Source organism: Mesoplodon densirostris, chromosome 18 (assembly GCF_025265405.1).
Source record: "Mesoplodon densirostris isolate mMesDen1 chromosome 18, mMesDen1 primary haplotype, whole genome shotgun sequence".
NCBI classification, from domain to species: Eukaryota; Metazoa; Chordata; class Mammalia; order Artiodactyla; family Ziphiidae; genus Mesoplodon; species Mesoplodon densirostris.
The window spans coordinates 48,328,061-48,353,555 of record NC_082678.1 but is presented as its reverse complement, the minus strand read 5'-3'; the positions used below and the strand labels follow the sequence as shown (position 1 = coordinate 48,353,555).

General features: G+C 42.3%; 1 protein-coding gene across 1 annotated transcript in view; it reads right to left on the bottom strand.

The window, feature by feature from the left end:
• The window catches only part of YWHAE (tyrosine 3-monooxygenase/tryptophan 5-monooxygenase activation protein epsilon), a 44,973-nt gene extending 35,552 nt beyond the window's left edge, over positions 1-9,421 (bottom strand). Inside the window, exon 1 of the mRNA XM_060082938.1 lies at positions 9,269-9,421. Within this exon, the coding sequence (XP_059938921.1) occupies positions 9,269-9,332 (64 nt within the window). The 5' untranslated portion in view covers positions 9,333-9,421. The remainder of the gene's footprint in view (positions 1-9,268) is intronic.
• Between the last annotated feature and the right edge of the window lie 16,074 nt (positions 9,422-25,495).

The following is a 25,495-nucleotide window of genomic DNA, read 5'->3' as shown; positions in this document are numbered from 1 at the left end:
CACAGCAACAAAGACCCAACACACCCCCCAAAAAATAAATTTATTTTTAAAAAAGTTTTTAAACGTTCCTGATTAGCTTCTGATAGGTAGAAAACAGGCATCCTTTTACAACAACTCTACAACTTTTGACTGCAGAAAGGTATCTAGCCCACGAGTCTCAATACTGAGAGAGGGAAAAAAAGATCCCTCTTACTGCATCAGAACTGGAGGTTTCTCCTCCTAGAATTTACGAAGATACTCCCTCAGGCATGCAAACATGTTTACCTGTACTAGAACCAAAAAAAATGTAAAAAAGATTGGGGAAGTAAATGACCTAAGGTACATATGGGAGTGGAAAAAAAAGAGCTTAAAGTCAATCTCTTCATAATTTCTCTAGAATTTGATACTGAAATTAAAAAACCTTAAAATTTTGTTTTGGAATACATGAGAGGTAAAATGAGCAGAAATAACCCATGCACTGATTCAGGAGAAGAGTTATACTAGTTATTCAGATTTATTAATTTGATTTATTTTCCTAAGTCTTTGAACAGCCAAGAAACTCTCATCAAAATTGCAGCACTTTCATAGTAACGTATCTTAAAATTGTGGGGGGAAACTCTACTCTGCACAAAAAAATAATTTGTATCAATGAATACCTTTTGAAAAACTTATAAAAGCAAAATTATAACTGTCCTAAGTGATATATTATAGTCAAAGGGCATAAAATGTGTCAAAAATTTCATGGTAATCCTACTATAAATTTTTACTAATTTATGATTTAGCCCATTATGAGCAAATAAAATCAATCACATAAACTCTTAAGCAGGACACATTTCTACAACACAAAAGTATTCACAACCACCATTCCAAGATCCTTAAATCTTCAAATGACTAACCACCAAGGATTAAGTAGTATTAATTGGTAGCTTATTTTAATATAAATTTTTTTATTTAATCTGTTTTTGGCTGCGTTGGTCTTCATTGCTGCATGTGGGCTTTCTCTAGTTGTGGCGAGCAGGGGCTACTCTTTGTTGTGGTGCGCGAGCTTCTCATTGCAGTGGCTTCTCTTGTTGTGGAGCACGGGCTCTAGGTGCGCAGGCTTCAGTAGTTGTAGCGCATGGGCTTAGTTGCTCCGCGGCATGTGGGATCTTCCCGGACCAGGGCTCAAACCCGTGTCCCCTGCACTGGTAGGTGAATTCTTAACCACTGCGCCACCAGGGAAGCTCAAAATTGGTAGCTTTCTTTAATCAGAACCCATTCACTGCCCAAGGCTTATACTAAGCCTTTAAAATCACATCTCACGATACTGGTTACACATAATATTTTTTCCTAGTCAGTAACCTGAGACTGCTAACATGCAAATATTGAACACTGATTTACTTTTACGTTTTTGTACTACGGAACCTTTCATCCCAAACCCATAGACAACACGTGTTATATCTGCTAGGGAGATAAGTATATCCTCCTGAATATTAACCTGGAATTAATATCAAAAGAACTACAAAGGGGCTTCGCTGGTGGTGCAGTGGCTGAGAGTCTGCCTGCCGATGCAGGGGACAAGGGTTCGTGCCCAGGTCTGGGAAGATCCCACATGCCGCGGAGCAGCTGGGCCCGTGAGCCATGGATGCTGAGCCTGCGAGTCCAGAGCCTGTGCTCCGCAATGGGAGAGGCCACAACAGTGAGGGGCCCGCGTACTGCAAAAAAAAAAGGAAAGAACTACAGGGACTCCCCTGGTGGTGCAGTGGTTAAGAATCCGCCTGCCAATGCAGGGGACATGGGTTCAAGCCCTGGTCTGGGAAGATCCCACATGCCGCAGAGCAACTAAGCCCATGTGCCGCAACTACTGAGCCTGCACTCTAGAGCCCAAGAGCCACAACTACTGAGCCCGAGTGCCAGAACTACTGAAGCCCACGTGCCTAGAGCCCAGGCTCTGCAACAAGAGAAGCCACTGCAATGAGAAGCCCATGCACTGCAACGAAGAGTAGCCCCTGCTTGCCACAACTAGAGAAAGCCCACATGCAGCAACGAAGACCCAACGCAACCAAAAATAAATTAAATAAATTTAAAAAGAAAAAAGGAAGAACTACATACCAGGGACTTCCCTAGCGGTCCACTGGTTAGGACTCCACGCTTCCACTTCAGGGGGTGCAAGTTCCATCCCTGGTCAGGGAACTAAGATCCTGTATGCCAAAAGGTGCAACCAAAAAATCAAGTACTACATACCTCAACATGGCCAAAGTATAGGTTATACTGCTTGGGAATAAATTTGGACAACCTTCATCCTCTGGATATGCAATTTTACAGATAAGTTAAGATTAAGGATTTTGTTTTGGGAACTAACCTTTATGCAAATGTAACTTGGACACTAAACCCATGAGAGTCACTTGCTAAGAATAACTCAAAAAAGGTACGTGGGGCTTCCCTGGTGGCGCAGTGGTTGAGGGTTCGCCTGCCGATGCAGGGGACATGGATTCATACCCCGGTCCGGGAAGATCCCACATGCCGCAGAGCGGCTGGGCCCGTGGGCCATGGCCGCTGAGCCTGCGAGTCCGGAGCCTGTGCTCCGCAATGGGAGAGGCCACAACAGTGAGAGGCCCGCGTACCGCCAAAAAAAAAAAAAAAGGTACATTAATCTCTATTATGAATGTAGATCAACAGCAAAAACATTTACTTCATCTCTGACAATGGGTAAAAGGAAATTTTCACAATTAAGACTACTACCTGATAATTATACTTTGCAGTTTACAAAACCCCACAACTTCATTATCACCCTTGAAATTAGCAAGCAAGGTAGATATCATTAATCCCCATTCTACAGATGAGGAATCCAGATGATTCCAAGGCCTTTGCACTACATTACATCCACCAAAGTATGAAAGTCATTTTTTTTGAGTATTCTGACTTCTTAACAAGCAAATTTAACAAGGTAACTATTTATTATAAATTTATTTATTTGGGGCTGTGTTGGGTCTTCGTTGCACACGCCAGCTTTCTCTAATTGCGGTGAAAGGGGGCTACTCTTCGTTGAGGTGCCCAGGTTTCTCATTGCGGTGGCTTCTCGTTGAGGAGCACGGGCTCTAGGCACGCACGCTTCAGTGGTTATGGCACACGGGCTCAGTAGTGGTGGTTCGCAGGCTCTAGAACGCAGGCTCAGTAGTTGTGGCGCACAGGCTTAGCTGCTCCGCGGCATGTGGGATCTTCCCGGACCAGGGCTCGAACATGTGTCCCCTGCACTGGCAGGCAGATTCTTAACCACTGCGCCACCAGGGAAGCCAAAAGTCATTAATTCTTATTCATAGTAACGTGTCTCCTCCAAATTTTTATATGTGAAGAAAAGGGCTTAACACATTTCATATTGCTTTATAGCTAGATAAAATCCTGTCCTGATCATAAATGAAGCCTACCAATGACAGATCTGCCCAGCTACTATGATGGATCGATCACTGGAAGAAGGGCAATGAATTCAAGATTAAATTTCAAAAAGATAAACCAGCATCATGATCATATGTTTTCTAAACTATTCAGGATTCAGTGTTCTAAACATAATGATCATAACAAGACGTGGGTGAGACTTTAAAAATATTATTTGGAAAGTTCTAAACTTAAGACAGACACTGCTGCTAAGGGTCTGCACCTAAGTTTTTTTTTTTTTGTGGTACGCGGGCCTCTCACCGCTGTGGCCTCTCCCACCGCGGAGCGCAGGCTCAGCGGCCATGGCGCACAGGCCCAGCCGCTCCGCGGCATGTGGGATCCTCCCAGACCGGGGCACGAACCCATGTCCCCTGAATCGGCAGGCGGACCCCCAACCACTGCGCCACCAGGGAAGCACTAAGTCAAGTATTTTTAAACACAGATCTAGCTCAAGGTACACATACATAAAACATACTTGGCTTTGACACTATCAGTCTGATTGACTAGTTAGTATGCCAGTAATCTCTACTTTCAGCAACTACTGTATACTTGACTTTTCCAGCTCCCATTTGGGGGAAAGGGGAGTGAGAGGAGGAAAGCTTTCACTTTGCCTTTGATCTGTCTTATGTTCTGCCAAATAATAACGTCATTTGAAAGAAGAAAACCAGTATTCTGGGGATTCAGATCTAAGATATCTTGGTGGTAGAGGGATGGACAAAGCTTAGGAAACTTTCTAAATGAGACAACTAGTAGCAACAAATGGTCTTAAGTAGGACGACCATAGGGCAAGTTTGCAATTTCAACACAATTATGAATTGGCACCCCTTCATTTCAAGGTATCCTGACTTGAATAAATTATGATGACCCTTCTATTATTATGGCAGCTGTTATTACAACTTAGTAAACTTAAATGAGCTTCTGAAATTGTTCCTAGGACTTGCATGAATATTTAGTTAATGAGCTCAAAGTAATGTTATCTTGGCAAACCAATTTGTCAACTGGGATGCATCTGTATCAAACTGTTAACTGACCATTTCAAAAACCGTTAAAACAATTTTGTTTCTGTTCCCCACTACCCCTTAATAGATTCTGCTTGACAGCTAACTAGGCTACTATTTGGAACATTTAAGAATCATTTGCCAACCTCCCTGCCCCCCAAATTTTTATGACTATATTAATTTAAGGGCTGCATTCATTAAGACTAAGGTGAGGGGGAGAAACATTTTAGAAGTACTTTACAGAAATGCATGGCATTAAGTTATATCCCAATATAGAAATTGTGATAAAGCAAAAAACCTAAATATAAACACATTCTGAGACTACCTAAAATTCATCACTCTAACTTCATTCACTGTGCCTTGTTTTTGAAAGAAAACGAGGTTTCTTTAGAAAAGTATGAAGATATCTATTTACAATGGATACGAGTCAAGTCATAATACCAAAATATATTACGTGAAGTAACTGCTAAAAAAATAAGCATACCCCTCCTCCCACAAGGCACCATCTGATTTAGTTACACATGGGTCTTTTGTGAGTGGCTCAGGAGAAATAAGAGTACCAGTCTAAAGGTCATCAGACCGACAAGTTCTGGCTTTGCCATATACTTGCCAACTAATCATGTGATACAGGAAAATTAAAAAAAAAAAAAAAATCACTAAATCTTCTCAAATTCACTTTCCTGAACCATAAAATGGAATTAACATTACCTACTTCAGTATCACATGAAATAAGTAAAAAATTTTCTGCAAGTGGTCTGTGAAATGTGAAGTTCTATATAAATATGAAATTATATAACGTAAAGTTTAAATTTTTAACCTTTATCCTATGCCTCTCACTACTGTTTAAATACACTTTACTTAAATATAAGGCTAAAAATAAATAAATAAGGCTAAAAAATTGCTGGAAAATCAGCCGTACAGCCCCTTTTTTTTTTCTTACAGCCCTTTAAAAAAGAAAAAAAATCATGCTTTCAGATCAGCTTCTTAAAGTATTTGAAACTCATTTGTAAAATGAGATACATTAGATCACTGTGCTGAAATTTCACTTGCTATACCAGGTTAAAGTCAAGAAATTTTTTTAATATTTCATATTCCCTTGACCAAGCTATAAAACAATTATGAAAAGCCTGCTTATTCGTATGGACTTTCAGTGGGTTTGCCTGTACTTAATGAATCCAAATTTTGCTCAGTTTGGTATCTGTGTTCTTCCCCATACTAGAATTCAAAGGTGAAAAGGGTACCTAGAAATGTCCACAGTAAGAATTTACCCCATCACCACCTCAAATTGCAATGATTCATGATTTCCTTATATTCTATAGTTTTGTAAGCCAACAGAATAGACTGACTTATATATTGTGTATATGCACTAAAGTATACACAAAAGAGCATCTACCTTAAATACAAAGACCAAAAGCTACTTGTAGGAGGAATTTTTTAATTGCCTTATCCAGCTCTGCTTATGTTTAGGTAGGAGAAATGTATTCAACAAAGTTAACTCCATTAACTGAAACAGCAATTAATTTCAGCATTAAGTGAAAGAGCAACAATAAAAATTATTACTGGCCTATAGTCGAAGAACTGATAATTAACCCGTGCTTTTAACCTCATTACTAAAGTCGATTTACTCTTATCCATTTTTTTTTCCTAACAAGATGTATATTAAGGAGCTAATTCAAAACATGCCCCCCACCCATCACTGACTACCAAAATAAGCCAGAGATGAGGCTCTAGTGTCTTAAAAGGACAGCTCTCAAGTGACACAGAACAGATGCATTCCTGGTGTTGCGCTCACAGATTCAATCAAACATGACCATCAAAATGTTACCCCTACCTCATGTGAAGCTAATCATCAAACATGACCATCAAAATGTTACTCCTACCTCATGTGGAGCTAATCATCACATGGAGAAGAAAAGTGAGAAAAGGCCAAAACCAGCACTACCCCACAACCCAAATGTAGCTTATGCTGACCGCTCTATTCTCAAAAAATGTAGAAAGTACTCATTTCCCCCCTCTATATTCCCCACTTTTCCATACTAATATGGTTCATATACATGAGAAGTTAGGACTTCAGAAATGCTACAAGACGATGGGCTTGCTTAATATGGTTATGAATGACCCAAAAACCATCCCTTAGACTACTGTTGTTACATGATAAGATGCTAGATTTAATCTTCAAAGTGAACAGTCCTAGCCCCAAACTTCAATATTTCCCATCTGCAACACCAAACTGTCCTTTTCCTGAACACAGCTTAGCTCGTCCTCCAGTACCATTAAATAATCTGCATCAAGTGATTCCAATTCCCCAGGACAAAGTTAAATGATGCCACAAAAAAGTTTAAGTACTAGGTTAAACAAAACACGCAAGATAAAAGCTAAAGGTACTGCAAGAACAAGGAAAAAAGCCAATATGTATATCCAACTACACCAAACCAAATCATCAAAAGCACTCTTCACCTTCCTGATACCTGATAAATTGTTTGGCAACTATAACTATGGGGTCATTTTTTTTGTGACCACAAACAAAACTTAATTATTGCACCCAATAAAGGAGTGGACAAAGGTAGAGAATGATTCCTAATGACTGTCTTCCTCTTCTTCCTTTCCAATGAATCCCTCCCAATTTTGTGCCCAAAAGTCACAGGAGATCCTCTCCACCTGGGAGATCCTATATACCTCCCACCCTTAGATCCTGAAGGGACAACCCTAATGTTTAAACAACGGTAAGGATGTGGCTCTATAGTCCTGTGTTGAATAACAAATTAAGCCTTTGGTCAAAAATCCTCAACACCCAATTCCAAAAATATGATCTTCACACTAAACTGTCACTTACTTGGAAGCTACAATCACAAGCTTCCAAATCAGTTTTTAAAATAAGTTCTTAAAAAAACCTTCCTCCATGTCCTTTTTGGTGATCACAGCAGGTTTACTCAAAGCCTAAATCCCTACAGAACAAAAAACATTCAAATACAATTTAAAGTTTCTCCCCAAGGGCACTAGTAGATTAAGAGGGGAACTCTTTGGGGCAGGAGAGGGGAAGAAGAAAAAAACTTCCATTACAAGCACACCTACATTTGTTTGACTTCTAAATACTGAAATAAAGACAAGTCTGACCTTGAGCTGTATTTCCCCATCTTATTCCCCTCCTCCTCACAACAGAAATCTTGTTCAATACAAACAGCAATTTAAGGATTTACAAAATGAAATTTAGTGATCTTTCCTAAATTTGAGTTCAGGTCTTTTCTAATTTTCAAATTCCTGAATCCTAAGGTATGATGACACACTGGGACTAGCCCTGAGGCTATTCACATGACCAAGCAGGCATTCAAGGAAAGCAAGGTTCCCACACAGCATGTTAAAAAATAAATGGTTTAATGAAGAAAAATCTAAAGATCACTGACACTTGATTCCAACCATGTCTCACCCCACAACAGCATTAAAAACACAAAAAGCATACATATGATTTTTTGTTTTGATAATACTAGTTTAACGGATGTGGGGGTAATTCAAATACCTAGGTCCAAAATGGGAGGAGGGAGGGACCCAGGCCGGGAGGGGCAATTAAAAAAAGCAGCAGTTTGGGACTGAGCAAACAGACACAATGGCCACTTCGATAAAGTTCTGAAAAATGACTATAGTACCTTTAGGGACAAAGGAGCAATGAACAAAGAAGAACTGTTCGAATCTGTACATAAAGCCGTCTATTAAAATTGAAGAAAAGAAAACAGGATCTGCTGGGATCCTTTATGTTCTTAATACAAAAACCCAAGTCTCTGCTGAGTGCTTTGGGATAAGTGAAAATCCCCAATGAAGTACGAACACGCATTCCAAGCCAGGGGAGTCAACCAAAATAGTTACTACACGTTATTTGAAAAAACTTTATTTTTCAACAGGTCCTTCCATTTGTCATAACGCTGCGTGTAAACAGGAAAGTCATCATTTTAAAATACCGGTAGATTGAAGCACGGGCATGGAAAAGGGACTAAGAGTCATTACCTCCTTGTTTCCTGTTCAATGTTCTATCCAGCAGAACCCACAACTTATGGAGCCAGAAAATGATTACAGAAACTTCGAGCTCTCTGGGATAAGTCTGAGGACAGGGAACGTGAAAGAGATTTTTCTAGACCTCCCTAGAAAAAAGCGAGGTTGAACGGAAAGCCTCAAAAACCCCGCTACAAGGTGTGCCGGCCTACGGGAAGGAAATCCGACCGTAGCATCTCAGCTGGCCTCCGCCCAAGGATGAACTGCAGTGATTCCCACTCTCTCCCCGCTTCCCCCACCCTCATCCAAGACGGCCCACCACCACAAGCCCAGAGAAGCCCTCCGCTTGCTAGAGTTCTCCTTTGTGAGACTCCACAGCCGCCGCCCCACTTTGGGCCTCCGGGGAAAAGCCACCGCCCCCACCCGCCATATTTCCCTGAAAGGCGCCCGCGCTACAGCGCCCAGTCGCCACTCTCCCCCATGTGGCGGGTGTTTCTTCCCTCATCACGCCACCAAATTGTTCACCACGTCCCAAAACCGGCCCAGAAACTCCCCTGGGGATTGCTCGCCCGGAGACAGCACCCGCCATCTCCTCCCCCGCCCCCGCCCCGGGACTCGCCCTCCCCCCCAGCCGCCATTTTACAACCAATTCCTCCACCCTATGGCCTTGGTCTCCTCGGCTCGCGAATGTCTGCAGCTGAGGACTCCGAAAGGGTCAAATTCCTGAGCCTGGAGCCTCCTACCGCTCCGGGAGCCCAGAGGCCATTTCCTGCTTCCCGAATCCACGTCCCCGGGCTAGGCTTGGAGACGATGCCGCCATTTTGTCTCCTGCTCCCGGCCTCTGTGGGCGGCGGCAGAGGGTTCGAGAATTCCAGCCCCCCGTTGCCCCGCCAACTCACCGTCGTATCGCTCAGCCTGCTCGGCCAGCTTCGCCTGGTACACCAGATCCTCCCGATCATCCATAGCGGCAGCGGCTCCGGCAGGGTCTGCGCGACGGATGGAAGCGGATAGCGTCTCCAACTCTCAGCCTCTCGCTCCGCGCCCGGGCTGCAAAAATGGCGGCGCCTCAATCCGGGACTTCCGCCTGCGCACGCGGACAACTGCTCAGCTCTATGGCAACCGCTCCCTGGCAACTGGCGCGGGGGGCGGGTCCGCGAGCTAAGCGCCCGAAGAGGCTGGAACCAGCTAGACGCCCCTCCTCCGTGGGCTCATCGGCTGCTCTAGGCGGGAACTGTGACTGCGGGGAGGGAGAGCGCCACGAGGGAGCGAGGGAGGCCGGGTGAGGCCAGCTTGGACCGCTCCAGAAGACAGTGAGCAGGAGAGCCTGGACGCGGACTGAGAAACGAGAGGCTGTAACGGTTTTTGAAATGGCAAGCCTTCCTCTCCGAAACCAACTTCTCTCCCATTGCCCCTGTTTTCTCAGCCAAGCCCAGTCCTGGCCCTTATTCAGACCCGTTTAACTCCGGGGTAAAGAGCTGGGCCCTGCTGTAGTTGATAGGGGAAGGAGGGCTGCAGTTTTCACACTTGACCTTCGCACTTTGCAATCTTTTCCTGTTCCTCTCCCTCAGCCGCCTTTTTCCCTTTAGGCCCACCATGGGTAGGAATGGGGAAGTTCTTAGAGGAGCCTGGTCTGGAGTGCAAGGTGCAGAAGAGTAGGTCCAAGATCAGATTGAGATACAGGAGGCAGGAATGGGAAAGAACCTGGTCTGTTTTGCTTCCCAATGGATTCGCAGCACCTTGTACTCAGTACAGTATGTGTTGCAAGACTAAAGTTCAGGTAATTAGAGCATATGCCGTGTGGTAAAGTCTGCAATGAATGTGGAATAAAAAGCTTGGAACAAAATTATGAGGAGACCTGGATGGCAAGCCGAGAAGTGTGCACCTTATTCAGTGGGCGCAAGGAAGCTACCGTTTGATAATTTTTTTTTTTTTGTACGCGGGCCTCTCACTGCTGTGGCCTCTCCCGTTGCGGAGCACAGGCTCCGAATGCACAGGCTCAGTGGCCATGGCTTACGGGCCCAGCCGCTCCGCGGCATGTGGGATCTTCCCAGATCGGGGCACGAACCGGTGTCCCCTGCATCGGCAGGCGGACTCTCAACCACTGCGCCACCAGGGAAGCCCCCGTTTGATGATTTTGCGAGGAGGATGACACCGTCATAGTTATTCTCTAAAAAGATTATAAATATTGTATAGCAGTAATTAAAGAGCAGCATGAATTATCAGGTTATTACAATAATACAGGCAAAAGGTAATAGAATAGCAGTGCAAATGTGAAAGAAAGGACAAATAGGAATAGTACTACAGAGGGAAACCACAACAGTTTGCAGCTAATCAGACTTGAAGACCTTGTGAAGGGAAAAAAATTAAAATTGACCTTCAGTCTTCCCACCCTGAGTCACTGGGATAATAAGTGGCAGTACCATTAACAACAAGAAAAAAAAGGAATGCTAGGAAAATTTGCTGATGGAATGCAGAGAAAAACGTGAGCTCCTTTTATCACATGTTGGTTCTAAGGTTCTCACATATCACTAAAGTAGAAATAACAGGCATGGAATTGGAAAAGGGGACTGGCATTGCAAGCTGGAGGGAGGCTGCAATGGAAGCAGCTAGAGAATGTGTGGAGGTAGGAGGACAAACAAAACCTTGGAGAATACTTACTTTCAAGTGATAGGAGAAAGCAGAAGAGCTAGCAAAGTTTGGCTCCTTAAGCCCCTTCACACTTTTAATACACCTTATCAAATGTCAATGATGAATGATTAAGAATCAAAAGACCTGGGTTCTAGCCTTAATTCTATAACTAAACAAATGTGTGACCTTCAGAAAGTCATTTCACCTCTGAGCTTCATGTTCATATGTAAAGTTAACTGGAGACCATATGTTAGGCCACAAAACAAGTCTTAATATTAAAAGATTGAAATCAGGGCTTCCCTGGTGGCGCAGTGGTTGAGAGTCCGCCTGCCGATGCAGGGGACACGGGTTCATACCCCGGTCTGGGAAGATCCCACATGCCACAGAGCGGCTGGGCCCGTGAGCCATGGCTGCTGGGCCTGCACGTCCAGAGGCTGTGCTCTGCAATGGGAGAGGCCACAACGGTGAGAGGCCCATGTACCACAAAAAAAAAAAAAAATTGGAAAAAATATATATATTTGGATCCCCATGAAGCCCTACTATACACAAGTTTACCAAGAGGTTTGGGTAGGAATGGGGTTGATGGGCTTCATTTATAAAATCAGGAGTGCTGATAAAAGAAGTAAAGCTTTGAAATTTGACTGCTCATGATGACCATGAGCAGTCCTGCGCCTGCTCATAGTCATCATTAACCAGCTTTACTTGGAGGGAACGTCAGTCTGGCTGTAGATTTCAGCAAGCTGTGCCAGATGGGAACCTGCCACTGACCTGCTGGCATGAATAAATGTACCTGGTGTGATCCACACTGCCTACATGGGTGTTCCTCCCTCAGCCCCCATGCCCATCGTGCTCTGCGTAGATCTTTGTGATGCAGCAGGTACAGTCAGAGTCTCACTGAGCAGTCTCATCCTTAGGAAACCTGAGGGAGTGAGGAGTAAATATCTCAATTATCACGTAGGAGTTGGTGATCAGATCTAAGCACTCACACTTGCGGTGTTCAATAAATACTTGTTAAAGGGGAGGGGGATAAATTGGGAATTTCGGTTTGGAATGAACAGATACACACTACTATATATAAAATAGATAAACAATGGGAATTCCCTGGCAGTCCAGTGGTTAGGACTCATTGCTTTCACTGCCAAGGGCCCGGTTCAATCCCTGGTCAGGGAACTAAGATCCCAGAAGCTGCGTGGCGCAGCCAAAAAAAACCAACAGATAAACAACAAGGACCTACTATATAGCACAAGGAACTATATTTAATACCTTGTAATAACCTGTAATGGAAAAGAATCTGAATACATATATATATAACACATAACTGATTCACTTTGCTGTACACCTGAAATATTGTAAACCAACTATACTTCAATTAAAACATATATGTGTTAAACAGATTTTAAAAAAGAAGGCTCTCACATTGATAACCTAACTGTACAACTTAAGGAACTACAAGAAGTACAACATAAGGAAATAAATAAAAAATATTAAAGTGGAGATAAGTAAAATAGAAAACAGAAAAAAAAAAAGAAAATCAACAAACTGAGTTGGTTCTTTGAAAAGATCAACAAAACTGAAAAACCTGTGGTTAGATTGACTACGAAAAAAAGAAGACTCAAATTATTAAAATTAGAAATGAAATTGAGGACCTTACCACCAACCTTACCGAAATAAGGAGTGTAAGAGTTTTATAAATTGGATAACAAATGAAATGAACAAATTCCTAGAAACACACTGATATCACGATACACTAAGAAATATATATTTGGTCTTTGTCCTTGGTTCTTACCAGAGAGCTCCTAAAACTCTTGTACAGGCATACTTCATCTTGTTGCACTTCACTTTATTGCACTTTGCAGATACTGTGGGGTTTTTTGTTTGTTTGTTTATTAATTAATTTATTTTTGCTGTGTTGGGTCTTCGCTTCTGTGCGAGGGCTTTCTCTAGTTGTGGCAAGCGGGGACTGCTCCTCATCGCGGTGCACGGGCCTCTCACTATTGCGGCCTCTCGTTGCGGAGCACAGGCTCCAGACGCGCAGGCTCAGTAGCCGTGGCTCACGGGCCCAGTTGCTCCGCGGCATGTGGGATCCTCCCAGACCAGGGCTCGAACCCGTGTCCCCTGCACCAGCAGGCAGACTCTCAACCACTGCGCCACCAGGGAAGCCCGATACTGTGTGGTTTTTTACAAATTGAAGGTTTGTGGCAACCTTGGGTCAAGCAAGTCTACCGGTGACATTTTCCAGCAGCACTTTTTTTCCCCCTAATTTGAATGTATAATTGGTTGTATTAACTCCAGGTAGTGTCAAAAATGAATTAAATTATAGAACACCCAGTTGGTATCCACAGAGAATTGGAAAACTGCTTGATGTGGAAAACACACATACTTGGTATCAGAAATGTTGTGTGTAGAAACAGATTATTATACACACAAACTACCAAAACTGACTCGAGAAGAAATAGAAAATGTGAACTGATGTATAACAAATAAGGAGATTGAATCAGTAATCAAAAACTTCCCAACAACACAACAATGTGAATGTATGTACTTATGCCACTAAACTGTACACTAAAAAATTATTAAAATAGTAAATTTTATGTTATGCATGCTTTACCACAATCAAAGAAAAAAAAAATCTTCCAACAAAGAAAATCCCAGGACTAGATGGCTTCACTGATGAATGTGTCTACAAAACACGATAAACAATTAACACTAATCCTTATTAAACTCTTCCAAAAAAATAGAATAGTTTCTACTTCATTTAGTTAGACCAGCATTACCTGGCCTCTAATACCAAAGCCAGACAAAGACACTACAAGAAAACTACAAGCCAATATCCTTTATGAATACAGATGAAAAAATCTTCAACAAAATAACAGCAAACTAAATTCAGCAGCATATTAAAAGACCAAGTAGGATTTAACCAAGGAATGGAAGGCTGTTTCAAGAAATTCAATCCATGTAATTGATACCCTACATTAACAGAATGAAAGGGAACAAAAAAATCATCAGCTCAATTGATGCAAAAAAAATCATTTGACGAAATCCAACATGCTTTCATGATAAAAATAATAAGATAGGAATAGAAGGGGACTTCCTCAACATAATGAAGGCCATATTTGAAACTCACAGCTAACATCATACTCAATGGTGAAAGACCAAAAGCTTCACCCTAAGATCATGAACAAGATAAGATGCGCCCTTTTGCCACTTCTATTCAGCATAGTTCTAGAAATTCTAGCCAGAGAAATTGGGGAATAAAAAGAAATAGAAGGCAAATTGTAAAGGAAGAAGCAAAATTATCTCTGTTCACAGACATGACCTTGTATGTAGAAAACTCTAAAGGTTCTACAAAAAAAACATGGTAAGAAAATAAACAAATTCAGCAAAGTTGGAGGATACAAAAAGCAACACACAAGTCGGTTGTATTTTTATACAGTAGCAAATGAACAATACAAAGAGGAAATTAAGAGAAACAATTCTATTCATAACAGTATCAAAAATAATAAAGTAAGAATAAACTGGTCAAGAAGGTGAAAGATGTCCTGGAAAAACTACAAAGCACTGCTGAAAGAAATTAAAGGAAACCTAAATGAATGGAAAGACACTCTGTGTTCTCAGATCAGAAGATTCAGTATTGTTAATATAACAGTATTACACAAAGTGATCTACAGAGTCAATGCAATCTCTATCAAAATCCCAATGGCATTTTTTGCAGAAATGAAGTGAAACAGCTGAATTTGCTGACCTCTAGAAATCCCTCCCAGACACATCACAGCAAAGGTGATGGGCTCTGCTCTTGGAATCCCTGGGTTCAATGGCTCCTTATCACCTGTGCAACGGAAGCCTATTACTCAACTTCTTTACACCTCAGTTTTCTCATCTATAAAATGAGAATAGAATTTTCCTTGTAAGTGGGAGATTGAAAGAACCTGATACTCAATGAATGTTAGCTATGTTTATTAATGTTTGTATGGTTCAAGCTTGAGCAAGAACCAGGAGAAGTTAGTGTCATAAAATACAAGTGAGAAGCGTTCAAAAATAAGGGGATGGTCGAATTAAATTCTCCAGAGACATCAAGATTAGCACTGAGTTAAGGCCACTGGATATAGCAATTAGGTCATCAGTGACCTTCATTCAAGATCAGTTTCAAAAGGGTGTTGGAAGCCAGACTGCATTTGGTTGAAGCACAAAGAAGGCGAGAACATGGAAGTGGTAAGTGTAGAGTTCTCTTGAGAAGAGTAGCAGTGAAAAGGTAGAGGGTGATCATTTAATAGGGGTGATCCCCCAATAGGGGTGAACAAATCATAGAGTTGGTCCACATGTTTGCAAAACCCACCCCACCTTACAAAGCTGGCCCTGCTGCCATATTGACCACAGGATATGCAGAGATTAGGAGTAACATCTTTTTAACCACTGGGTCTTCTCTCCTGAACAGTCTCCCAAGACTGGCTAAAGTCTATCTGAAGGTGCCTTTTCAGAAACTGCTGAAAAGGCAGAAATCTGAAACCTTAGATTGATCCTCCGACTGTACTGCGTGTTCTCTCAACCAACAGAACTAAAAGGGACAGAAATTGTGGACAGGGCAACAAAAATATAAAGAGAAATATTTATGATATAGCATCTGGGATTATAAACTGATAAAAAAAAATCATGGTGCTGAACTGAGGGTGGCTCCCGCAGTATGGTACTGCACTTCTCATGCTGCTGTGTTGATGGATATGTCACCAACATCACCAGGTCAATAGGTCACACCCCTAAATAGGAGTCTTCCAACTTTATTGAAGAATCTCCTTTAATAGAAATAAGAACTCATTTGACCTGTCTTGAGGAAATAATCGCCGACACATGGTAGTGTACTAACCACTGCAAGAAGGAAATAAGATGTTAAAAAATATGATTACTCATTGCCTACAGGATCTTGCAGTTTAGGGCTTATTTTTTTAAAAGGTTATTGTGTCTTTGGACTTCTCTGTTGGCGCAGTGGTTAAGAATCCGCCTGCCAATGCAGGGGACATGGTTTCGAGCCCTGCTCCAGGAAGATGCCACATGCCATGGAGCAACTAAACCTGTGCGCCACAACTACTGAGCCTGCGCTCTAGAGCCTATGAGCCACAGCTACTGAAGCACGTGAGCTCTAGGGCCTGCATGCTGCAACTACTGAGCCTGCGTGCTGCAACTGCTGAAGCCCACGCGCCTAGAGCCCGTGCTCCGCAACAAGAGAAGCCACCGCGATGAGAAGCCCGTGCACCATAACGAAAAGAGTAGCCCCGGCTCGCTGCAACTAGAGAAAAAGCCCACGCCCAGCAACGAAGACCCAACGCAGCCTAAAATAAATAAATAAATACATAATAAATTTATTTTTAAAAAAGTAACAATCGACTACTTGAATAAACAGTAAGTCCAATAAATAATATATGCACAGGATATAACCTGGTAATTCATATATGAGGAAATTCAAGGAGTAAATAAATGGAAATAGATTCATTTTCACTGGTAATAAAAATATACAAATAAAGTGGCTGAGATATACTTTTAAAATTTTTTAGGGGGCTTCCCTGGTGGCGCAGTGGTTGACAGTCCGCCTGCCGATGCAGGGGACATGGGTTCGTGCCCCGGTCCGGGAAGATCCCACATGCCGCGGAGTGGCTGGACCCGTGAGCCATGGCCGCTGGGCCTGCGTGTCCAGAGCCTGTGCTCCGCAACGGGAGAGGCCACAACAGTGAGAGGCCCGCGTACCGCAAAAAAAAAAAAAAAAAAAAAAAAATTTTTAGGGACTTCCCTGGTGGCGCAGTGGATGGGACTCTGCGCTCCCAAAGCAGGGGGCCTGGGTTCAATCCCTGGTTGGGGAACTAGATTCCACATGCATGCCGCAACTAAGAGTTTGCGTGCACAACGAAAGAGCCCGCAAGCCGCAACAAAGACCTGGCGCAACCAACTAAATATTTTTTTAATGTTTTAATTCTTTTTAAAAATTAAAATAAAATATTGAATTGTGGTAAAATACACATAACAAAGTTATCATCTTAACCAATTCTAAGTATAGAGTTCAGTAGTGTTAAGTACATTCACATTGCTATAGGAGGCATACTTATAAGCATACTAAATTATCTTTTTTAAAAAATTATTTAATTAATTTTTATTTTTGGCTGCATTGGGTCTTTGTTGCTGCATGCGGGCTTTCTCTAGTTGCGTCAAGTTGGGGGCAGCTACTCTTCGTTGCAGTGCGCAGGCTTCTCATTGCAGTGGCTTCTCTTGTTGCAGAGCACAGGCTCTAGGCACACGGGCTTCAGTAGTTGTGGCACGCAGGCCCAGCAGTTGTGGCTCCCGGTCTCTAGAGCACAGGCTAGCGCAGGCTCAGTAGTTGTGGTGCACGGGCTTAGTTACTCCGTGGCATGTGGGATCTTCTCGGACCAGAGATCGAACCCGTGACGCTGCCTTGGCAGGCGGATTCTTAACCACTGCAACACCAGGGAAATCCACTAACTTACTTTTAAAAGTTTAATGGTGGTCTACACTTTCTAGATTATTCTGTTATCAGTGTTGACAATTGGTAAACGTCCTTTGGAGAGGTATTTGTAATACTTTCCTGTAACTACTACAGCAAATTACAAGTTTTGTGGTTTACACACAAATATATTATTTTATGTTTCTGGTGGATAAGAAAATCAAGGTGTCAGCAGGACTGTGTTCCTTCTGGAGGCTCTAAAAGGGTTTCCATTTCCTTGCCATTTCCAACTTAGTCTGCCTGCGTTCCATAACGGACTGCCCCTTCCTCCATCTTCAAAGTGCCTCATTGCAACCTCTGGTTCCACTGTCACATCTCCTATTTCTCACGGACTCCTCTTGTATCCCTCTTATAAAGCCACTTGTGATTGCATTGGGCTCACCAAGATAATCCAGGGTAATTTCCCCAGGTCAAGGTCTTTAACTTAATCACAACTGCAAAATCCCTTTGTCATGTAAGGTAACAAGTTCCAGGGATCAGGATGTAGACCTCTTTGGGGGACTATTATTTTGTCTCCCACAGTATCACTAACAGATTTTGTTAATATAATCACAATAACATTATTACACCCCAGAAGATTCACATTTCTTAACATCATCTAATATCCAACCCGTGTTCACTTTCCCATGTTTGTCTGTTTTTTTCCGGTTGGTTTACCTGAGTCAGGATACAAACTAAATTCACAGAGAGTGTCAGTTGATAGGTCTGTGAAGTCTCTTTATCCATAACAGATATCCCTTCCTGTCCTTTTTCATGTCACTGATTTCAGAAGAAACTGGGCCATTAGTTATATAGAATATCTCCCATCCTGGATTTGTTTCTTCAGCTTCTTATGGTGTTGTTTAACTTGTTCCCCTATTCCTCACATTTCCTGTAAACTAATAGCTGGATTAGAGTCAGGGTCAATTTTGGGGGGTTTGAATGCCTCAGAGGTGATGCTTGCTGTGAGCTTCTTGTTATATCACAACAGAGACAATGTCTTGTTCGCTTTTAGTGACGTTAACACTGAAGAGACAATGTTTTTTGTTGTTGTTGTTGCTTGTTTGTTTTGTGATACACAGGCCTCTCACTGTTGCGGCCCCTCCTGCTGCAGAGCACAGGCTCCGGACGTGCAGGCCCAGCGGCCATGGCTCAAGGGCCCAGCCGCTCCACGGCATGTGGGATGCCCCCGGACCAGGGCACGAACCCGTGTCCCCTGCATTGGCAGGCGGACTCCCAACCACTGCGCCACCAGGGAAGCCTGAGACAATGTTTTTAAAATGGTTTTATTGAGATATAATTTACATACCATACAATCCACCCATTTTAAGCATACCATTCAATATACCATAAGTACATTTACAGAATTGTACAACTACGGCCACAATCTAATTTTAGAACACTTCCATCACCTTAAAATGAAACTGTGAGCGCATTTACAGTCAATCCCCATTCCTACTCTCAGCCCCAGGCAACCATTAATCTATTTTCTGTCTCTATAGATTTGCCTTTTATAGAAACAAATCATATTTTGGGTGCTTCAATGTTCTGGTCTGTTAACTTTCAGTTGGTTTCTGAATTCGATTCAGACATATTAACCTAAGCCTTTCTTTTTTTTCTTGCTCCTGGTTCTCTCAATCCCTCATTCATTTATCTTGATCCACTTACTTACTTGTTTTGTGCTTACTTAATTTTCTTGCTTTGTACATTTTGTGCCATCTCATGTTCCTCAGAAACCATTTCTCTGCTACCTTAGGTTGAGTATCGGGGCCCTGCTAGCCCACAGGGCACTTTTATGAGACTTATAAAATAGGTGCCCTTTCCACATATATGCAGCCCTAGGGGCTCACTGCTTAGCAAGCAAAATGTGCTTTTGAATTTAAAATGATGCCTCCTGCAGGGGATGAAGCCAGGGACCAGGCTTGCTTCATGGCTAGCCCAGTGCAGGGTGGATTTCGGCTTCACTCCTCCTTGCTCGGCGTGTCCTTGGAAAGGGCATCACCTGCACGTCCACACGCAGCCATACCGCTAGTTAAGACTAGACATTCAGCTCTCCTTTACAACAGTAAATAGATGCTTACTATTAACTGTTCAACAAATATTTGCTGAGTGCTTTCCATGTGCTAATCATGTGAGATGCTTCAGATAAAAGTTAATAAAGTGGACACAGCCCCTTCCCTTATGAAGCTTCCTGTCAGAGTCTTCATTCTCAATGACAATTTTGCAAGTGCCTGTCTTCTCAAACAGTCCCCATGGTCCAATTCCAAACACCTATTTTAGCAGGTACTAAAAATCATGATTACACATGCAAAATGTTCAAGTTACAAAATAAAATGAAGAAAAACTATGAACATTTGGGTATTGACTCACCCAGTGATGATGCTTCCTAGGAATCTGTGCTTCTTCACACATTTTAGTCAAATAGTCTCTTTGGGGTAGCCGTGTAGATTCCAAAAGTAGCCACAATCCTTCACCCTTCCTATATCCACACCCCTTTGCAGTATGACTATATAGCTTCTCCCAACAAGAGGTGAAATCTATTTTTTCACTCCTTGAATCTGAGCTGGCCTTATGACTTGCTTTAAGCAATAGAATGCAGTGGAATTGACACTGTGTCAGTTCTAAGGCTAGGCCTTATGAAGCCTTGTGTGATTCCATCTGTTCTCTTGGAACCCTGTCCATAGCCATGAAAACCAGTCTGGGCTGCTCTGTTGGAGGATGGAAGATCACAGGAAGCAGAGACTAAACTCGGTCAGCTAAGGGCCATCCAAGACCAGTCAGCCCTCAGTCAACCGGAAGCTGATCTCAGATATGTCAGTGAGACTAGACCAGACCAGAAGAACTGTCCAGCAGAACCAAACCCAACCCAACCCAACCCAAACTGCTGAGCTGTAGAATTGTTAAGATAAATGACTGCTGTTTTAAGCCATTAAGTATTGATGTGGTTTATTTTGCAGCAGAAACTAACTGACACTAACTTTAAGTCCCTAGGAGTAATACTACCCAGTGCTCCCACTTGGCTTTTGAGGACCTCTAGCCCACCTATCCTGTTTTTCATTCTTTTGTTCAAAATACATACCCTGGGTATCTGCTGTGTGTCAAGCAGGGCTGGGTGTTGGAAATACAATGAGAAGTCTTAGTCTTGTGACAGACACATGCACAGGCAATTTCAGTTCAGTGTGACAACTGTAAGCACATATTGCCAAGAGAGGACATGGAACAGATACATAACCCAAATCAGAGTGTCTGATAAGACTAGTAATCGAAGGTGAGCCAGATAGATGTACAGACTGTACAAAAGCCTGGAGGGGTGAGCAGGTGGGTCAGGTAAAAAAGTACACAAACTCAGTATGGCTAGAGCCCAGAGTACAGCAGAGAAAGTGACGAGAGGGGAGGCTGGAGAGAGGAGCAGGAACTAGAACATAAAGAGCTCTGTATCCCTTTGTAGGGAGTTTGGATATCTGCTGAAGGAGAATCTAATCTAATCTAAATTATAGAAAGCTCACTAAGGCTGCAATATAACAAAGGGATTGGGGGGACCAAAACTAAAGGCACCCAGGTGGCTTTTGAGGTGATCCAGATGAGAAACATTGGCAGTTTGAACTAAGGTAGCAGCAGTGGGGATGGAGGTAAGTAAACTGATTTTAGATGCTCAGGAGTTAGGACTTGGTAAATGACTAGAAATGGGGTGATGAAATCTTGAGAGGAAGGAATAAAAGATGGTCCCCAGGGCTTCCCTGGTGGTGCAGTGGTTGAGAGTCCACCTGCCGATGCAGGGGACACGGGTTCGTGGCCCAGTCCGGGAGGATCCCACATGCCGCAGAGCGGCTGGGCCCGTGAGCCATGGCCACTGAGCCTGCGCGTCCAGAGCCTGTGCTCTGCAATGGGAGAGGCCACAGCAGTGAGAGGCCCACGTACCGCAAAAAAAAAAAAAAAAAAAAAAAAAAAAGATGGTTCCCGGGTTTTTGGCTTAGCCAATTGGTGATAGACACTGAGACAGGGAATGTGTATGAGGGGCAGATAAGGGAAGGGATGATGAATCCAGTTTGGAATATACTGAGTTTGAGGTGCCTTCAAGATATCCAAAAGGTGTCCAGTGGGCAGTTGGATATACCTGAGACCTGACAATATTTTATATATTTCTTCATTATCTAACTAGAAAAAAAAGGATAGTAGATGGCTGATAGCTGAAGAGTTTAGGAACTAGAAGGTGCCTTGAAATGGAAGAGCAAAGGCTTTGGGAAGACAGTGAGAGAACTGGAAGGCTAGAAAGTAGTGGTCAGGGAGTAAGATGTTTAAGATTCCGGGGATATAACAGTACAAGATAATGGATTTGAGATGGTCAATAAAGTGAAAAGCTAGGTGATGGATGGGTAACCCCAGAAGACAGCAGACCTTGGCAAGAAGAAACACTGTGAGCCAGAGGTCAAAAACCATTAATAAATGAGGAGAAATTTGATTGACAACAGTAAAGTGGTAGGGAGCCTAACAGGTTGGCAAAAGCTTCAAAGATGGAGTAAAGTACAAAAATGGGGGACAGAAGACCCAGTACAGCTTGAGGATGCCAGTGACAAAATGAGAGGTGACTAGGGGGATTTACACTTGGGGCAATTAGCAAAGATGACAAGAATGTGAGCTACGGAATGAGCTGGTTGGCCCTAGGTGTCCTAGTTTGGATTGTTTTTCCTTCAGAAGAATTCAATTCCCATGGAGGAAAGAGCAGCAGCCCTGCAGCAGTATTTCTCTAAAGGGGAGACCAGGGATAGAACTGCCAGATTTAGCAAATAAAAATACAGGATGCCCAGTTAAATTTCAATTTCAGGTACTACATAGACATACAGTAAAAAATTATTTATCTGAGGTACCTGAAGCATCTTATTGATTTCAACAAAGGTTTGGCATCATGTGGTCCTAACAACCTGCCAGTTGGTCAACCTCTCACCTATTCAATTCAACTCCCTTGTATTAGTCGGAGTAGGCTAACTAATGTAACTATTTGACTTTAAAACATACGGTTGAACAAGTTTATTTCTTGCTAATTAAGCCAGACACCAAGCCAAAGATGCCCTTCTCTGTGTAGTTACTTTGGGCTCAGGTGGATGAAGGATTTGCCCTGGGAGTCACCTCCATTCCCACCTGATGGAAAGGAAGAGCATGGAGGAGCACCTGTGGGAGGTTTCTATAGGCCAGGCCTGAAAGTGGTAAAGGCACTTCTGTACAGTCCATTGGCTGAACTCAATCACATGGTCATATGTAATACATGGAAGCCTGGAAAATGTAGGATGCACAGGAAGAAAAGAACATGGCTTTGAGTGAGCAATCTCTGCCACACCCTTTATGAGTCTATCTGTGGATTCCCCAGGGATCAAGATTCTGGATCAATAACCTCTGCTTTAGAAGAACAGGCACCCACACGTACACCATATCCTAACTGCTATTAAAAATGTGATCAAGGACAGAACTAAAGATCATTACATGCATTCCTTTTTTCCTAGACATCAGAGTTTTTCTGATAGCCAAAAGTGGTACCTATCAAATAGATCTCACTAAAGAGAACCGGAGAAGTTCATCCTGTTGTTCCCAATTCTAGCTGCTAGCCCACCAAGTTGGTGTTTTATCTTTCCATTATGATGAAATTTACCACAAATCATTCCAAACAACAAATGTTTTCCCCTAGTTCTTGCTTATGTAAATGTTGGTTGCCATGACAACAAAAAAGACTGCCCTTGATCAAATGGCAGAGCTTGCTAAGGAACAAGAAACAACTAGCTGGTTCAGCCATAACCCTAACCCCTCAGGCGTGTTTAACAAGGGAACTAAGAAACTGGGGCAATTTCTTATTCAAAAGAAAAAGTGAAAGTAGAGGAAGAACTTGATTCTAGTGGGAGAAAATATGTGGCCAAATAATTTACATAAACCACTTCCTCTGTTACCTTCTTTTTTGGGGATGAGATCTGGCTTTCTCCTTTTCTCTTGTTATATCACAAGGCTCACGGAAGGACTTGGGCCTCAGACTCAGGCCAATTTTGTCTTTACTTCCTAACTACTTTCACATTAGAATGGGTTCATGCCCTTTACCATAATGCACAGAGAGAATTTACCTGCCCCTCTTAGGTGCTTTCTTGAGTTGCTGCCTCTGAGGTCTGTTATTGAAAGACCTAAATGACAACAGGATAAGGAATAACTACTTTGAATATTGTTTAGGCTATATGAAGCTACTTCCATTACAACTGGTATTTTAGAACAAGATAATTTAGACATAATCTTGACACTTTTGTTAATGAAATTCAGCCTTTTTGAAAATATTGTCAAAACCAGAAATTAAAATACCAACCAGTGAATAATCTTCATTGTATGAATATAGCTCCCCTCTAAATAATCCAGTCACCTCCTTTTCTATGGAAAAAGAAAGAACAGGAAAGCACGAGAACCCTTGAGACTAGGCTTTGTCAAGCATTTCATGTTTCTACAACAGAAAGACCTTCAGAAATGGGTGTTATTCTGACTGATATTAAAACGAACCTACAGCCTTCGAGCATACACAAGACCAGGGATACTGGGGACAGCAGCTGAGAGGTAACCGGTTGGGTCCCTATTCCCCAGACTCAAACCCTGCTAAGGAAAACATTATTGGATCAACAAATATGTACTGCCGACTGTGAGTCAAGCTCTGTGCTGGGCTCGGGCAATAGAATAATGAACAAATTAGATATGGCTCCTGCCCTGATGGAACTGATTTACAGTCTAACGGAGGAGGTAGAATGAAATCACAGAAATAATTACAATCTGAGAGGAGCTCTGTGAAGGTGAATGATGTGATGATTATAAACGGGATTTAGGGGTTCAGGGAAGATATCTCTGAGAAAGCGACATTTAAGCCAGAGGGGGAGGCCAGTTAAGCTCGCTTCGACCTGTATCCCTAGAGGATCCTTAAGCCCTGCTCTTTTTGAACGTCACTTCTTAACAGCTAGCTCTTCTTGGTCCCCTACCTTATCTCCCCATTTCTTTTTCTTCATGATATGTGTGGCAGCAGAGTTCCAAATTCTTAGCTTCCTCCTGCCAAGCTTTGGAAGACCATTTTCATATTTTCATCTGTGGACAGGGCCACTTCTCTCTGCGCATCTGTAAGAGGAATAGACTTTAATCTGAAGATAAGGGTCACAAAATTTAAGAGCTGTTATGAGCCCTCCAGGCTATATAAAGGAACCCAGCACTCAACCTATCACAAGATTTGGCAGCTTCTTATTAATAAAAAGTGGAAACATACTTAAATCACCTCGCTGTTAAATGTGTGTACGGCAAAGATGGCCCCCTTGCAAGAGTTTCCTTTAACTCTGGGTTGATACTCTGCTATGTATACAGCAGTAACCAGATGTTTGTTTTGGGTCCAAGGCAGGATACTCTATAAGTGACTGGCAAAGCTTGTCCTTTTCATTTTAAAACTTCACTACCCACAGGACATAAGACTATGGAGTATAAAATCAACCTTTTAGGTATATATATTCACACACTGGTGTGTATGCATCTAAATATACATGTGCTTTGAGAAAGGATGGGAAGAACATAATGTTTAACTCTTTTAAATTTCCTAAATTATCTATCCTGAAAAAAGTGCTTACATAAAAAAGAAGGAATTACACTGAATATCTACTCTAACATTGTAAAAACCTAATGTATAACATCCACACTTCTCATCTGCTTTACAAAGCCCCTACCACATCCATATTTTCTTTATACCCACATATAACCATTTCTGGACAAGTCTGATGTTATCTGTCCACATCATTCCAGCTTTCCAATCATTACATAATCATTCTTCTTAGATTCCCCTCAAATCATTATTTCATGACTTCTGGAGACTTTTCAAAATAACACCAATGATTGATCCCATCTTCTATGAGTACCCACAGAGTGTGTATAATTGTTTCTTTATCTCTTATTCCCTAAGCATAAAAGATTTAGCTCTTTTGTGAAAAATATTCAAAGATTACTTTCTTCAAAAGATCACCAAGCCAAA